Below are 18,049 nucleotides of genomic sequence, written 5' to 3'. Positions count from 1 at the left end.
TGGAAAATCAAACTGATCAGTTGGGTAGTGAATCAAGCCCTAAAATAAGCATAAGCAACAAATATCATTAACAAAATTAAACAAAATAAATAATCAAATTTCAATGAAACCTAACACTGTCTTTCAATTCACTAAACCAACCTAAAATTGAAACAAAACTCTTCCTTGTCCTTCTCAATTCTTTGAAACCTGCAAATGAAACAAATAAAAAAAGAATTTTATATCAGATATATTAAAATCCAAAAAAGCAAAACACAATTTGTTGAAAGGGGGAGGGTTAAGGTTGAAGCAATTCACTAGGGGCGCCCTAAAAAGTCACAAAGAGTCACAAAGCAAATGCCTAACGTAATTACCAACCAAAATCTAAGATTAAAGAAGAGATCTTCCAAGTAAAATGACTAAATTGGTAACACAGAGCATTACATTCGAATTAGCAATACACCTTTTGATAGCAAAAGCAAATGCCTTAAGAATTAAGAGTTAAGTCGGAACTATATTGTTTACTAGTATATATGTGTTCTTTCATTGGACCTTTTTCAGATTATACTATACATCAAGTATTTGGATTTTTGAAGCCATAAATGTGTCTGATACTAACAATTCTAAGCGGATCTAATCGAAGGTGCTAAAACAAAAAGTAAAATAACAGAAAAGAATTGAACGACTAAAAGAAAGAAATGAAATCGAACCTTGTTATTGATCAGGGAAGAGGAACAGATGAACAAAAGAAACACGAATGAAGTAGACAAACTCCTCCAATGGCTCATCTTTCGAGTGGAGGGAAGAGGAATTCAGAGGCGAATCAGATGGCTCTATGAGGGAATTCCATCGTGGAGAAGAGGGAGAAGGGGTCATCAAGGCCGTCGATTCTTCCTAGGCCTCATTATTTTGTCATCGATAGCCACCGATCGGGAATGACAGCAACGATGGTTGATGATTCAGGGGGCATTTTGTTGATTTAGTCAACGGAAAGGATGAAGAATAATGGAAACGGCGACGGGAAGGATCGGAAAAGCACCTCTAGTGCCTGGATTTTTTTAAGAAGGAGAAGGCAAAGGCGGTGGTGGCGAGGGGTTGTTTTCTACCACCTCTTGACTGGTCTGGTAGCAAAACATGCAGGGGAGGGGAAGGGTTGCCGATGGTAGGGCAAGGTTGAAAATGATAGGACGGAACACAAAGAGTCACCGAGCCAAAACACCCCTTTAATTAGTCATTGTGGTTTTAAAAAGCGGATAGAAAAAACCTAGGTAACTAAGTCAATGGTTACCATAATTATAGGCTATTATTTGTGAAAACTAATTATCAAATTACCTATTTACCGTTATTTATTTATTTAATTATTTATTTTTATTTTAAATTTTGATTGGCCCACATTTATGCATACAATAACACAATACTTACTTTAAACACCTGAACCTAGCTCTCTCTCTCTCTCTCTCTCTCTCTCTATATATATATATATATATATATATATATATATATATATATATATCAACTGGTTCCGGCGGGTAGCGGTTCCGAAAAAACGAGAACCGGAACCGGAACCGCTTAAGGCGGTTCCATAACTTCAGGAACCAAAACCGTAACCGCTTCAGGTGGTTCCAGTTCCAAAACTGACAGTTCCGAGGTGGTTCCAGTTCCAAAAGCGGGTACCCGATTCCGATGCTCATCCCTAGTACCAGTCAGGTCGAAGACCCAGAGAACATTCCAGATAGGTTGAAGGCCCGGTGAGGCGGTCCAGTCATGCTGAAGGTTCTGTGAGCGGTCCAAATAGTCTGTAGTCCGGTGGGGCGTTCCAGTTAGGCTAAAGGCTCTGTATGCATGTTGTTTGTTGGTATATGTTATCTGTTTGTGTGGTGGTATTTTTTGAGAACTCACTAAGCTTTGTGCTTACAGTTTCAGTTTATTGTTTCAGGTACTTTAGAGGACCGTGACAAGGCAAAGGCGTGACCGTACACATCCTTGGTTTTATGGATGAATGTATCTTGGGAGACTCTGATTTTAAATAATGTTTTGGAAATACTAATTTTGTAAACACTTTTATTAGTAAAAGGGTCGTTTTGAAAAGTTTAAATTTATTGAAATTTTTGGGATGTTACAAGCGAAACTACCAAAGGACATGGCGGCAGAAAGGAAGGTGGATATTCTGGAAAGAGTACATAGCATTATTCTATTGAGTTTGACAAACGAAGTACTAAGAGAGATCTTGGAGCAAACGAGTGTTGATGGGATCTGGGAGAAATTATGTGAAAAATATCAGAACAACTCTCTGAAGAACAGGTTGTATTAAAAGCAACGTTTGTATACTCCTAAAATGTATGAAAGTACCTAAGTGAAGGATCATCTTCACAACTTTAATATGATCATCTTAGATTTACCAAGTGTAAAAGTGCCATTCAACATCACCTTGATGTGTCGTCATGGCACTTCAATGATGTTCTATGCAGTGGATGTGCCGCAGAGTAATAAAAGGTGTCACTAAGTGACAAGGTGTGCCATGCAATGGTACTTGATGTGTCATTGATGGATTATTGATGCTAATGCGATGTATCTAAAGGATGAAGTTTCTAAAAGTGGTTGCATGGTGGATTGTGATTGGTTAACATCTTGCATGGGCCTATGGATTAATGGGCTTGGCCTATTATGGCTTTAGGTTTGATCCAAAGTCTATAAATAGGGATGCAAGCTAGTCATTTGGAAGCGTGCATGTATCCTTGGTGAGCAGGATGAATGTCTATTGGTTGTACTTGTAATCTCAGTTTGGTAACTTTATGAATAAAGAATACTCCCCTCCTGCCCGTGGATGAGGTCACCTCGACCGAAGCACGTAAATATTGTGTCTTTGTGTGCTTTTGGTTTCGTTTGTTATCCACATTACTGATGGGTTTTATACATAACAAATAATAATATGTTAGCATGCAACCCTAATTGTTGGATCTATGTTTTCTCTATTAGACATACAATCATTAAACACAAATCTAGAAACCCTAGGAGGCATATACAAATTTCGGTACCGGTAAGTGGTCAGGGGATATATGTTTCGGGTATGTGTAAATTTGTTCAGGACGGATAGGTTTCTGCGGTTCGAGATATGAAGTTGAGTCATAGTGGAAATGGTTTGGAGTGGTTTTTCCTTCATGGGAGTCGGACATCGAGTAGGGTTTTCGATTTCAAGCGTAACGGTTGGACACTCATGGGCTTAGAGCAAGTTGAGGTTCATTCTTCGTTAGGGCTTGTGATTTTCGTTAATTTGGGTTCAATAATAGTAAGGGTGGATGGTTATCAGAGTGAAGTGACTTTCCCAGTCATCTTCGTGATTCATAGAGTTCAATCAGGATTGTTTGGTTCGGTAGAAGAGATAGTAAAGAATGATTTTGAGGACGAAATCTAATTTAAGCGGGGGAGAGTTGTAACACCCTATTTCGGGTCATTTCATAATTCGGGGCTGTGACGCGAAGATCAAGTATCATAAGCATTTGGGCTTTGGTAACGAGAGGTTTAGACCCATTTGGATATAGGCAATGTAGATTGTGTGATCCAAGAGTTCGGTTTGTGCTTTGGAGTCAACGGGTAAAATGGGAAAGTAGTGTTTAGACTTCTTTTATGAATTATAGATTTTAGTTCGACGTGTTTTGAGTCAAAAGTAATTTAATAGGGTTGCAGAGCTCCTTAATATCTTTCTGTGGGTATAAAGATCGTCGAAATCGGAGTTGAAACAAAGAAGTTATGACTTTTTGAAGTTTGGACAGTTTTAGGTTAAGCTGAGTACGCTAGGTATACAGGGGGGAGTACGTTGGGCATACTAGGGCATCCTGAGTACGCTGGGGATACCAGGAGTACGCTGGGCGTACACAATTAGTGCCCAAACCCTATTTTCCTGGTTTGAGTCCTATTTAAGCTCCTTAACTCCCTCAAAACAATTCCATTCTTAGTCTCCACCTCACCAACACCCTCCTATGAAACCCTAACCCTAGTTTGACCATTGTGAGATAAAAGAATGTGTTTTTGAGTGCTTTTTGAGTGTGCATGGTGCACCTTGAAGAAGAAGGAACTCTTTGGATAAGTGTTGGATGCATTCGAAATTGCAGATTCGGACTTTGTTTGCCTTGATATATCTTCTAGAGGCATAAAGTTTGAATCTTGATGATGCATTAGTTAGATCTAGCTAGTTTTGGATGTTATAAGCTTTTGGTCATTTTAGTGCATAAAGTCTAGATCTTGAAAGTTTGTGACCTTCTTATGGACAAAGTTGGAAACTTTATCCATCTATACATCATTGTGATTCAGATCTGAAAGTTGGAGACTTGGACTTAATGGATTAAGTTGAAAAAGATGCACTTTTTGGTCCCTTTGATACTTAAAGTCTAGATATTGGATCCATAAAAATGTGATATTGATCCTTCTATTCTTTCCATGAAAGTGTCATGATGTCTTAATGGATTAATAAGTTAAGGTTTTGGATTTTGTACCTTTTCTAGACATGGAAAGTCATAAAAGTGGAAACCTTATGACTTAGAATGATGTTGTGGGACTAGATCTAAGTGTTGGATGAAAGGGGTTAAGAGATTAAGCATTTATGGAAAAGTGCCTTTTGGCCAAGTATGTTGGGTGTACCTTTGGCTAGGTTGCATGTAGTTGTAAGGAGTCTCGTCCTTAGATGGTGAGTCCGCCATGCGTACGAGATGAGTATGTTGAGCGTACTCAGCCTGAAGTTGGACTAGTTGTCTTTAACTTCTGTTGATCGTGGACTTTTTGACAAACTTTGACCTTGGGTCAAACTTGAGGGTTGTGGGCTATTAAATAAGATTTTATCTGGTTTTGGTCAGGGTCGGCCTTACCTTTAAGTTTACTACGCAAGGGCTTAGGGCCCCAATTTCTAAGGGGCCCCATTTAACCCAATTCAGCAAATCTTGATTCGCCCCTTCTCCATTCGCGCACGCCACAAAAATCACCAGCCAAGTGAGAACCTGTTATTCTTCCTTCTCATTCTCTGATTCTCGATCCTGATTCTTGGCATAAACCAATATCAATTGATTATTGGTCGTTTCTTGTTTAGTCTATTCTCGATTATTCTTCTTCCTCTGATTCTCCGTTATTGATTGTTCAAAAATCAAAAGTCAAAACTAAAAACTTGAAGGTTTAACCCAACACTCTCTTTTCATTATATACGTCCACCGATATGAGCTACATAACCTTCTTCGTGTTTTCAGTTTCTATAGATGATTTTATTCACCAAAATTTTCATTTTTATCATTTAAATGAGTCACAATGTGCTCCTATAAATGGGTCATTCCCAAAAGTCGATCTGATTGGGAAGGTATTGTTCTTGATTATGACTGGAAATCACTTGCCCCTCGTAAGTGTAAGCGTGCCTGGAAAAATCATTGGGAATTTAATGTTTTGCCTCTTGAATTTACTAGTGTCAACCAGTAAGGGACGTATGTAGTATGGTTTATTGAACCATTTTATTACCAAAAATGACTGATAAATTAATGTGATTCAGGTACAATATATATTATTTGGATAATTTTGTAGTATTTTTATAATTCTTTATTTTCATCTTTTCATTTTCAGCTTTGAATTGGTCTGAATTCCATCTGGGACACCATTTTAGGTTTGCTTTCATAAAGATTTGATAGCAACTCAAGTACAAGAAACAAAAAAATTCCATCATCTAAAGGATTAGGATGTTTGAAAATTTTCTATGAACTTTTACATTCCCTCCAAAAACTTTCTATCTGAATTGTGGGTGATACTTTGTTTCTAATAGCTGCGATAGATGGCACATCCATTGATTAATGCATCAAAAGTCAAAAACTGAAAAGTTCAAGGCTGTCAAGACTCAAGAAGACAAGAACTCACTTTCTCAAGGCAGTCAAAGGCAAAGCAAGTATTTCCATCATACATACTTATAAAACTAGCATTTTTCCTTGAACTTCATGTATTTAAAACCCCCATAAAAATTTGCAAACACCTCATGCATTTGAAACCTCCTATTTTAATGAATATCACTCAAAAATCTCTTAATAATGATTAACAATTCAAAGTTTTTATAACTTATATAATATATTTAATAAACAATTAATGGATACTCTACTATAAAAAGGCCAATCTTTTTGAGGAGACACACAAATACAAATCACATACAAAATTCACAAAGAAAACAAGTTTAAAGTTTTTTTTGTGTTTGTTTGAGGGCTTTGAACAATTTTTAGAGTCATGTTATTATGTTGAAGTGTTTAATTTGTAAGTTTGTTATATACTAATTTTTTTGTATTTTCTTGATTTAAGTATTCTTTTAAGAATATAATAGTATGTTATGGTTGAAATTTTAATGTAAATTAGATTAGATTCATGTTATCAATCATATGTTATGAAATGTGATATATATATATATATATATATATATATATATATATAATATTTAATTAACTATTGTATATATGTGTGTATGTTCATGTTGCTTCAAAACAACAATTAATTAAAAATCATGGATATGTCATATTATTCATATTATCTATGTAAGCCTTTTTTAAAATGTAAATTGTCTATCTTATCACTTTATATCTTAGTATATTTTAATATTTTAATTATAATAATAAGTGTTTTTTAAAAGTTTATTTCACTTATTAATAATAACAAGTGGTTTTAAAATTAATAAGCAATAATTATAAATAATAAAATCAAATTACATGGATATTTCGTATTATCCATGTAAGTCTCTTTTTAATGCAAATTGTCCATCGTACCATTTTATTATTTAGTATATGTTTCACATTTTAATAATAATATTAAGTGTTTCTTAAAAGTCTTCTTTAACTTATTATTAATAATAAATGGTTAAAACTAATGAATAACAATTTTAAATGATAATAACATCAAATTATAAATTACATTTAACTATAAATAAATTGTATTTTAAATAAACATCATTATTGAAATTAGAAAATGATTGCATAAGTAAAAATATAATTAATCAATAATAATAATTGTTAAAAATAATACTAAATAAATAATTATATTTAATTCTATTAATAAGGAATGTGCGTTTATGTCAATGAATACTATTGTTCAAAATAATAAGTGTTCAAAATAATAGAGATTATATATATATATATATATATATATATATATATATATATATATATATATATATATATATAAATTAGTGTAAAAATATTATTTCAAAGTTAATGTCAATAACATAACCATTTTAAACATATATTTTTTCAATATTTTAACAATATATTTTTAATCTTCGTTGCGCAAGGCGCGAGAATTCGTCTAGTTAGTCCATAATCATGTATGAGATAATATACGAATCAGGGCCCCAAATTTTTGGTTCACTTAGAGCCCCCAAACTGGTTGAGCCGCCCTTGGTTTTGGTATTAGTGGATTTGTGGGTGTAAGTGGTGCAGAAAAGGGATCGTGTCGTAGTGTTTCAGGGTTCTTCATTCAGGTGAGTCTTCTCTCGGTGCTCATGAGTCGAAGGAACCAATGTCGGCTCACTAAATTATGTATGTAGGAAGTTAGCTGTCTTTGTGACTCGTGCGTGTTTGTATGAGCTAGTGTGGTAGAATAGTTGTATATGTGATGATTAGATGGGTTTAGTTGTTATTATTATGTTATGTTGTTTTTATGTGACTGAGACTGCTGATAGTCTCCAGGGTTGCTAATAACCCACTGGGACTGTTGATAGTCCCCATGGTTGCTGATAACTCATTGTTGTTTATTTGTGTTGTGTTGTGTGTGGTATTTTAGGGAAACTCATTAAAGTTTGTGCTTATGATTTGTGGTTTACATGTTTCAAGTTTTCTTATATTAAAAGAGGGACACGACTCGATTGCATCACATCAATGGGGGACTTATGTACTTGATAACTTTTAATGATACTCTGATAAATGTTTTAAGATCATGTAGTTGTAAATTAAATAAATACTTAAAGTTTTAATCGAAAAACTTGGGTTGAAATTTGAGGCCTTACACATATAAGTTTCTTTTATGTTTTTATTATTTATGGTAATAAAGAATATGAGGCCACAAATTCAGATTTTTACAAAAAGGTTGTGTTTATAAAAAATATTGACTAACTACTTATGTTTTAGAATTTATTTACCATTTAATTGTTGTGTTAATCATAATTATTGGAAATTTTAGCATATAAGAGTAAGAATTATACGTCAATTAATTAAATTTTTACACAAAGTATTGTTAATGACTTAAGTATTGTTAATGACTTGATCCATGAGAGAAATTGGGAATGTATTGTTCTACATTCAATTAATTAAAATTTTATCTATTACCTAATATGGAAAAAGATAATGCTAATAAGGTGGAATTAATGTATTGTTGTTCTACATTCAATTTGATATATTTTTAATAAAAATCTAGATGGGATTGTTTAATTAAGAATTTAAAGATAAAATTATTTGTTTACATTTTATATTTTTGAAGAAATGGATCTATTTGATGCAACTAATTCCAAATATGACTTAATTTAAAATATCGAAACCTAGTAAAAGGTAAAGGGATAATGTCATAAAAAAACTTTAAGTTTAATAGAAAATGTCGGTTTTATCCATCGACAAACTTTTGGTTCGTTTATATCGCAAACTTGTCATTTTTTGTTGGTTTTGCCCTTTTTATGTGTAATAGCAGGTTTTCAGGTTACCATTAATTATTTTTTGCGAAAAAACCCTTTAGTTTACCAATATTTTGCAAAAAAACCAGTAAGATTATAAACATATAAAATATAAATATATATTCAAAATTTGATAAAAGTAAATAGTTTTTAAAGTTTAAATGTCAAAAGTTTATATCAGACTAATATAAGTATTATTGTACTTATATTATGAAACAAAAACCGAGACATATTTATAGCTTTACGTATGGTAAATTTTATGTTGGTTCGATATAAACTTTTTATATTTAAATTTTAAAAAGTTTACATAGTTTTATCAAATTTTGAATTAATTCCTTAATTATTACTTAAACTTTTCAAAGCAAAATTGAAAAACATTTGTTAGTTAATAATTAATTATGCTAAAATAGTTAAACATATAAATAATATGACATTAATTACATTCAATTAATTTTTTTAAAAAGAAAATGAAAATATTTTATATGTTTAAAATGTTTGTATTCCAGAAATAATAACATATCATATTTTTTTATAAAAATAAATATATTTATATAAAAAATTAAACAGGTTTATTTATATTTTATATGTTTAAAATAAGATACGTTATTATTTCTGAAATACAAACCTTTTAAACATATAAAATATTTTTATTTTCTTTTTTAAAAAATTAATTGAATGTAATTAATGTCATATTATTCGTATGTTTAGCTATTTTAGCATAATTAATTATTAACTAACGAACGTTTTTTAATTTTACTTTGAAAAATTGAAGTATTAATTAAGAAATATATTCAAATTTTGATAAAACTAGGTAAGTTTTTTAAAATTTAAATATAAACTTTTGACATTTAAATTTTAAGAAGCTATTTAGTTTTATCAAATTTTGAATATATATTTATATTTTATATGTTTATAATCTTAATGGTTTTTTTGCAAAATATTTGTAAACTTAAGGGTTTTTTCGCAATAAATAATTCATGGTAACCTGAAAACCTGCTATTATAGGTAAAAATGACAAAACCGACAAAAAAATGACAAGTTTACGGCATAAACGAACCAAAAATCTATCGAATGGTAAAACCGATATTTTCTGTCAAACTTAAGACTTTTTATAACATTATTACAAAGATAAATATACCATATTTTGATAATTAATTTGCAAAGGAAAATGAATTTGTAAATACTTTTCAAAAACACTATACTAACAGCTAAGGACACAAAACTCCCACAACTTGTAATATAATTACATCATTGTTCACAAATTATTTGTAAAATGTTTACAAAACAGACAAAAGGTTACCGTTTATATGCTACTAGTTATGATACCCGTATAATATACGGGTTGATTAAAACAAAATGGTAAATACAAATGATTAAACAGAAAGTTTTATTTAAATTTGAAATTTGAAATAAGTATAAATTAAAAAGAAAATGAAAAAATTAAATTAAAATTATGTGTTTAGTTGTCAGACCCGTATATTAAATGTGTTAATTATAACAAAATTTTAAATATGAAGGTTTCAATTGTAAATTTATTTAAAATTGAAATTGAAGTTTGAAATTTGAAATTTAAAATTTAAAATTTCAAATTTCAAATTTCAAATTTGAAATTAATATAGTTATTATGGTACGTTTAATTTATAAAAACTAAATTAATGGTATATCTCCCTACCTAATAAAAGAGTAACACATTTGTCACGTGTCAATCAATTAGAGTTTCACATTAATTATTTGCCACTTGTCATTCTAAGATTTTTCCTCATTAATTAAATTTTCACTAATTTACTCCTCCATTTTACACATATCAAACGCGTCAACAAAAAATTTATTTGTAATATCTATTGCCTAATTTATTAAATTATTATTTTTTTTATCATTGCTCAATAATTACCTTATAATTTAATTAAAATTATTTTTACCTTTCTAATCCGTGGTGCCCACGGGTTATAAACTAGTATTCAATAATAATAAATGAAGTAAATGACAAGTGGAAAATAAATATCTCAAAATTATGACAAATCTCCATACTTAATAAAAGAGTAACACATTTGCCACGTGTCAATCAATTAGAGTTTCACATTAATTATTTGTCACTTGTCATTCTAAGATTTTTCCTCATTAATTAAATTTCCACTAATTCACTCCTCCATTTTACACATATCAAACGTGTCAACAAAAAATTTATTTGTAATATCTATTGCCTAATTTATTAAATTATTAATTTTTTTTATCATTGCTCAATAATTACCTTATAATTTAATTAAAATTATTTTTACCTTTCTAATCCGTGTGGCCCACGAGTTATAAACTAGTATTCAATAATAATAAATGAAGTAAATGACAAGTGGAAAATAAATATCTCAAAATTATGACAAAATGACATGTGGCATAATGCATGAAAGTGTGACAAGTGGCAAAAAAAAGACTTTCATTTATTAGAAAGGATTTTACAAATTAAATAAATTCATTTTTATAAATAAATAATTATTTCAATATAAATACTTTTTAAAAATAATTTGATACAAGACCATCTCATAATCCTTTCAATTTTGTGATACATGTGTGTGGTATAATGTTTAAAAGCTCGTAGGAGTTTGAAATTCTAGTTTTTTAATGAAAACTCTCTGAAAAAAATTAAATCATTTGAAAATACGGTTTTAGATATTTTATTATAGAAAAAAAAAACTTATAATCTAAATCTAAAAACTACTTCAGATAGAAAAAGATTTTGTTTATTGAGCTTTTATTCAAAAATTTACATACTTTACATCTTATAAAAACTGATATATAAACATGTATCGGTACAAAACATGTCATGACTTATAGGTGCCAAATCGAATCTCGTGAATAATCATTTTTAATCAAAATTGACGTTTGAAAGTAAAAAAAGGAAAGACTCCAAACAATTAAACAAAGAGCATATTTACATGCTTTTCACCGTCAGGCGCCAGCATCATAACCGCGGCTTCCCACTTTGCAGATGCATCCTCTGTGGATCGAACATCTACCTGGCCGACATAATAAGATACTATCCTCTTTATTTTTCATTTAATATAAAACCCTAGGTTAATAAAAATGCTTATTTCTAATTAAACAATATTAACATGACAATAGTCAATTACAAAGACATATTATATGCATAGTATTTTGAGTAAAACGTCAAGTTTAACTCATCTATATATGTTAGGGAAAATGACACTGTAACACATTAAAGTTTCGTTATTTATCCGATTTGGTCACTAAAGTAATTTTCTTGCGCATTAGACCACTAAACTCGTATTTGACCTGTCAATTAAGTCATTTTTGTCAAAATTAACCGGTTATCAGATCACAAAGTTGATGTGACATTTAATAATTAATTTATCTTTATTATTTGGTAGCCATGTCATTTAATGGAAGCATTCCTTCACAAATCGGGAATTTGAAGCATTTAAAATCCCTTGAATTACAGACAAATAATCTTGGTGGGAAGATTCCGGAAGAGATCATTGGGTGTCAAGAACTCGAAGATTTTGCAGCATCATCTAACCTTCCTGATTTATCTAACCTTATACTCTTCATCCCTTCCCTCGCCCTCTCTCTAAAACACACAGAGAGTCTCTCTTTCTCTCTCTCTGGAAACAAACATGGAAATGAAGAACGTCATCGCTCTAGCATTCATCTGCGCCATTATCGCCGCCGTCGGAGGTCAAGTCCTAACTGCTTCCCCGATGATTGTGCCTCCTTCGACTGTCACAACGCCTATTGCTTCACCAACCGTAGCACCGCCGACGAAGTCTCCAGTTTTTGTTCCTCCGATGGTTTCTGTTCCTACTCTAGTTAGTTCACCACTAGTTGTGGTGCCAGTAAGTTCTCCTCATGTTGTGGTGCCAATGAGTTCTCCTCCACCGGTTCCTGAACCAGTGAGCTCTCCTGCACCAGAGATTGCTTATACACCTGAAGCTTCTGCTCCAGCTTCGAGTAATAAGAAGACGAAGAAGAAGAATGCTCTATCGTCGTCGCCTACAGGGGCACTTTCTCCTGCACCAAGTGGTGACGACTCTCCCTCTTCTACTTTTTCTTTTTCGATTTCGCCTCTTATGGGGTCCGATTTGTTGTTGTTGTTCGATATGAATAATAATTGTTTGTCTGGTTTTATTCCTTTGGAATTAGCAAGGTTGACCAGAACAAGCTTTCCAGTGGGATGCCAGAAGAGATTGGTAATCTAACTGGTTTGAATGTTTTGAAGCTTCAAAGAAACAATCTCTCTAGGGAAATTCCTTGAACACTTGGCGAGTGTAAGAAACTGTTCGAGCTTAGGCTATCGGAGAACTCATTCACAGAGAAACTGGAGAAGCGATCATGGGAAATGAGATTTTGAAGTTAGGGAAAGCAAAAGAGAGATGGAGATGGGGTAAACGAGAAGGATCGATGGAGACCGGTGGATTAATGGCGTGGCTAACAAATAATAAAGACAAATTAATTATTAAAAGCCACATCAGTTTTTTGACCTGGTAACCGGTTAATTTTGACGAAAATGACTTAATTGACAGGTCAAATACGAGTTTAATGGTCTAATGCACAAGAAAATTACTTTAGTGACCAAATCGGACAAATGACGAAATTTTAATGTGCTACAGTGTCATTTTCCCTATATGTTATCAGTGAAGATTAGGAAGATGAAAGAGAGAAACGAAAGAGAAAGAATCAAAGTTGATATTCAATTGATTGTACATCATTACATTAAACATAGATAGAAAACAAATAGATACTAACGATCTTAACAATATTCACTATGTAAATTACCAAAATACCCTCTAACTGAAATAACTAACTAATTGCTAATGCCCTCCCTCAAACTGGTGGGTAGGAAGACAAACCCAACTTGGATACAACTTCTCTATGTAATGTATTATCAGTGAAGATTAGGAAGATGAAAGAGAGAAACGAAAGAGAGAATTTTAATGTGCTACAGTGTCATTTTCCCTATATGTTATCAGTGAAGATTAGGAAGATGAAAGAGAGAAACGAAAGAGAAAGAATCAAAGTTGATATTCAATTGATTGTACATCATTACATTAAACATAGATAGAAAACAAATAGATACTAACGATCTTAACAATATTCACTATGTAAATTACCAAAATACCCTCTAACTGAAATAACTAACTAATTGCTAATGCCCTCCCTCAAACTGGTGGGTAGGAAGACAAACCCAACTTGGATACAACTTCTCTATGTAATGTATTATGAAGAGACTTTGTAAAGACATCAACAAGTTGATGAGTAGTGGACACATGAGATAAAGAAATTAAACCACTTTGAAGATTCTCTCTAACAAAGTGGCAATCTAACTCGATATGTTTGTTCTCTCGTGATAAACTGGGTTATTGGCGATATATATTGCTGCAGGATTATCATATTTAAGAGGAAATGGTGTGATGTTGGGAACTTCAAAATCATGCAATAGTCTTGAAAGCCATGCAAGCTCAGCACAAACCTGCCTCATAGACCGATACTCCGCTTCTATTGAATAAAGAGACACAGTAACTTGCTTCTTCGATTTCCGAGAGATTGGACTTCCTCCAAACATTATAAAGAATCCACTAACAGATCGTCGTGTGATTGGACAAGACGCCCAGTCCGAATCACAATATATAACATCCTGTTTCGAGAAGTTTCCTATTTCGGGAATTATGGGCATTAAAAAGATCAAGTTAGGGTCCTAGACATCAAAGGGGTTGGGTTTTAGACCCAATTGGCTGTGGACTAGGGATGAGCAAAAGGATCGAACCGGCCCGAACCGGATCGGACCGGGGATTTGACTTCGGCCAAAATCAATAACCGAACCGGCCCGGCGGTTCTACCGGTTCCGGTTCCGGGTCCGGTTTTTTGCCGATTTTTCGATTTTGGAACCGACTACCTCCAATTTTTACCAAACACATTTAGTCGATTTTGGAACCGACTATATTTTTATGTATCCAACGACTTAATTGTAGCAAAAGATGTTCCCATTAGAGTTTCCCTTAATTACCACCAATCGATTACTTTGCGTTTTATTGGTTGGTTGTGAAGAAGTGGATGTTTAAAGGTAATGTTGGCACTATCTCACCAGGACTTGTATAAGCTAGTATTATATTATTAGTGGAAATCCATGAACCTTAATGTTTTTGTATATAGAGCTTCTACAATGGTGATACCCACATGTGTAAAGAGGATGTGACTTTAACACATTTGAACAACAAAATCAGATTCAGGTCAAAACTCAACTACAAATCGTAATCTATATATAGAAAAAAGATTCAAGTCAAAACAAGTTAAATTGAATGAGTTATGCACATTTGAACAACAAAATCAGATTACCTTTTATTGCTGTTAGAAAAAAAAAATCAGATTTGACACCCTTCCTTGCGGGGCTTGTTACTCATTCAATTTTTAACCAAATCAAGCGTTTAATAGTCTAAACTCAACTACAAATCCTAATCTACATGTAGGAAAAAGATTCTGATCAAAACAAGTTAAATTGAATGAGTTGTGCACATTTGAACAACAAAATCAGATTACGTTTTATTGTTGTTAGAAAAAAAAATCTGATTTGACACCCTTCCTTGCGGGGCTTGTAACTCATTCAATTTTTAACCAAATCAAGCGTTTTTATAGTCTAAAATCAACTACAAATCCTAATTTACATGTAGGAAAACGATTCAGATCAAAACAAGTTAAATTGAGTGACTTATGCACAATTCAAAATTTGGACAGATTGCTAAAGCAGTAAATATTGCTAATGAGCTAAATGCTAATGTTACTTGGTCATCAAAGTCTTTTCCAATCGAATTAGCCAGATTACTATATTCAATATTGAAATCATGAATATCCGAGTTTCAGTATCTTGATGATGGTACATTTGGTAACCCATCCAAATCCAACATTGTCAATTTTACACATTAATTATATAACAAAAGTACTAAACAAATTCGTAGTTTTAACAATCTTACATAATTACATTCATACTATAAACAATAAACTAATCTAACAAAAATCTTGCATGTATGTCTACAAAGTACATTGTTAAATGGAGCTTAAAACATGAAACATATATTATATGTACAACCTTTTATCCGTAAATGAGTACTCCACTATGAGACTATGATCAATAATCAAGATCATTTAATTAAGTAGGGATAAGAATGCATATATTTGGAATGGAGACAACAAAAGCAAAGAAAAAAAACTTGCATGCATGCCATTATTTAAACCGCCTGGTAAGTTGGAGATCTATTGAAAATTAGAGATGGAAAGTTGTCGAATCATTAAAGCATTGAAGCAAATATATAATATTAAAACATGAAATATAAATATATGATCTTACTTGATCTTCATGAACATCCATAGTTTGCATCATTGAAGCAATTGAAGATGAAAATCGATGAATGATGATGAAGAATTGAAGATCGATTGAAACTTGGAGATGGAAAGTTGGAATCGTACAAGTAAGGTACAAGCCACAACAAACCGATCGATGCTTGGATTCTTTGGATTCCTTAGAGATGTTGATCGATGGTAGACTAGCCTGGTAGAGTTCGTATTTTCATGTTCGTGACTTGGGGAGTTGGGATCGCGAGTATATTCCGTGGGTTTTTGACGATCGTGTTTTTTTTGTTACGTCCGAAGACCAAAGTCGCAAAGTGTAAGCAGAAGTTCAAGCGACAAAGCCAAAGGCATGGGGTTTTTTATATCCGGTCCGGTTCCTGGTTTTGGGCCGGTTCCAACGACCGGTTTTTACCGGGTCCCGGTGCTAAATAATCATGAAATTATAGTATAGGTCCGGACCCGACCGATTCCATCGAGTGTCGGTTCCGGGACCGGTTCCAGCCAGTTCCTCGGTCCTTTTGCTCATCCCTATTGTGGACTTATAGGTTATGTGATCCAAGCTCTTGGTTTGTGTTTTGGAGTCAAAGGGTATAATGGTAAAAGTGATGCTTCAGGCTTCTTCATGAATTAAGGATTCTAGTTCGGTAATTTGAAGTTAAAGGAGATTAGATGGGATTGTAGGGATTTTCATTACCTTTTTGAGCATTTATGAACACCGAAAACGGAGTTGGGACGTATAAGTTATGACCATTGGAAGTTAGGAGGGAAATGGGTTTTGGCCTACATTGGCCGTATATGGCATGTATGTTGTGCATATTGCATGAAAGTGGCACAATTATCCTTTGAGTATGTCGAGCATACATAAGGTTACACATAGCATACTCATGTGAATATTATACCCAGTTTCTAGGGTTTGGACCCTGTAAAACCTCATTATCTCCCTTGAGGCTGGCCTTATTGTAACGCCCTGTTCCGAATCAATTCCTAATTCGAGGTTGTGGCCCGAAGAGCGTTCATCATAAGTATTAGGGCCTTTGAAAAGGTCATATTTAGGCCCATTTGGATGTGGGTAATGTAGATATATGACCCAATAGTTCAGTTTTCACTTTGAATGTAACATCCCGGAATATCAGAAGTAGAATTGAAGGGCTAAAAGTGTAAGTGGGAAAGGGAAACTCGGCGAGTCCACGAGTGGACTCGGCGAGTAGGGTCGCGACTCTAGTCGCGTGTTAAGTGACCAACTCGGCGAGTAGCATGGGTGGACTCGGCGAGTTGGTGCTGAGTGGAGAAAACCCTAATTTCGGAGGTTGAGCCCTATATAAAGAACATAACACTTCTTCCCCAACCTCTTTATCTTCCTTTGAGTTCCAGAAACCCTAAGTTCGTGTGAGCCTTCCTTGGTGAGAGATTAGAGCCTTGGAGGAGGTAATCTTGGAAGGAAATTGAAGAGCAAAAAGAGTGGAGCAAGGGGATTTGCAGAGAATTGGTTCATTCATCAGTGGGAGCCTTCATTTGAGGTAATAATCTTCTGTTTGAGCTTTGTGCATCTAGATCTATCTTTTGTGGGGGGTTTTGGGGCATAAATGAGGTCCATCTCAAGTTTGGTGTAAGATCTGAGGTTGCAACCTCAAATATAGGTTGTTAATGATCCAGAAAGCCATAAAGTCTATGCTTAAGAGTTGTTGGTGAAGTCCTTTTGTCCTAAACCCTAGCCCTAGAGTGTAAAATGTCTAGATCTCTTTGGATTCACGTAAAGTTTGCCACTTTGCATGATGGATGGCTTGTAGAAAGGTAGATCTATGGTTTAGAGCTTCTGCATGGCTTGGAAAGCCTCTGTATGGTTTCAAATCTAGGGGTACTCGGCGAGTCACAAGGGTGTACTCGGCGAGTTGCTTGAAGATAGACTGACACTCGACGAGTTGGAAGAACAACTCGGCGAGTTGGTTGAAGATGGGCAGGAACTCGGCGAGTTGGTTGTAGATGGCCTTGGACTCGGCGAGTCTGTTCTTGGACTCGGCGAGTCTGGTCGTGAGGTCCTAACCTTTCTTCTGGTTGAGC

The 18,049-nt window shown here is 33.4% G+C and overlaps 1 protein-coding gene across 1 annotated transcript; it reads left to right on the top strand.

Annotated features, from left to right (window-relative positions):
• Window positions 1-12,267: 12,267 nt before the first annotated feature.
• On the top strand, window positions 12,268-15,490 carry LOC122195403 (arabinogalactan protein 1-like). Its single transcript, XM_042897274.1, has 2 exons — window positions 12,268-12,840; window positions 15,380-15,490. The coding sequence occupies exons 1-2, from the start codon at window positions 12,268-12,270 to the stop codon at window positions 15,488-15,490; spliced, it is 684 nt and encodes a 227-aa protein (XP_042753208.1).
• The last annotated feature ends 2,559 nt before the right edge of the window (window positions 15,491-18,049 follow it).

The sequence above is a fragment of the Lactuca sativa genome, chromosome 8 (assembly GCF_002870075.4).
Source record: "Lactuca sativa cultivar Salinas chromosome 8, Lsat_Salinas_v11, whole genome shotgun sequence".
NCBI lineage: Eukaryota > Viridiplantae > Streptophyta > Magnoliopsida > Asterales > Asteraceae > Lactuca > Lactuca sativa.
Note: the sequence above shows the minus strand (reverse complement) of the source record. Positions and strands in the feature narration are given on the sequence as shown.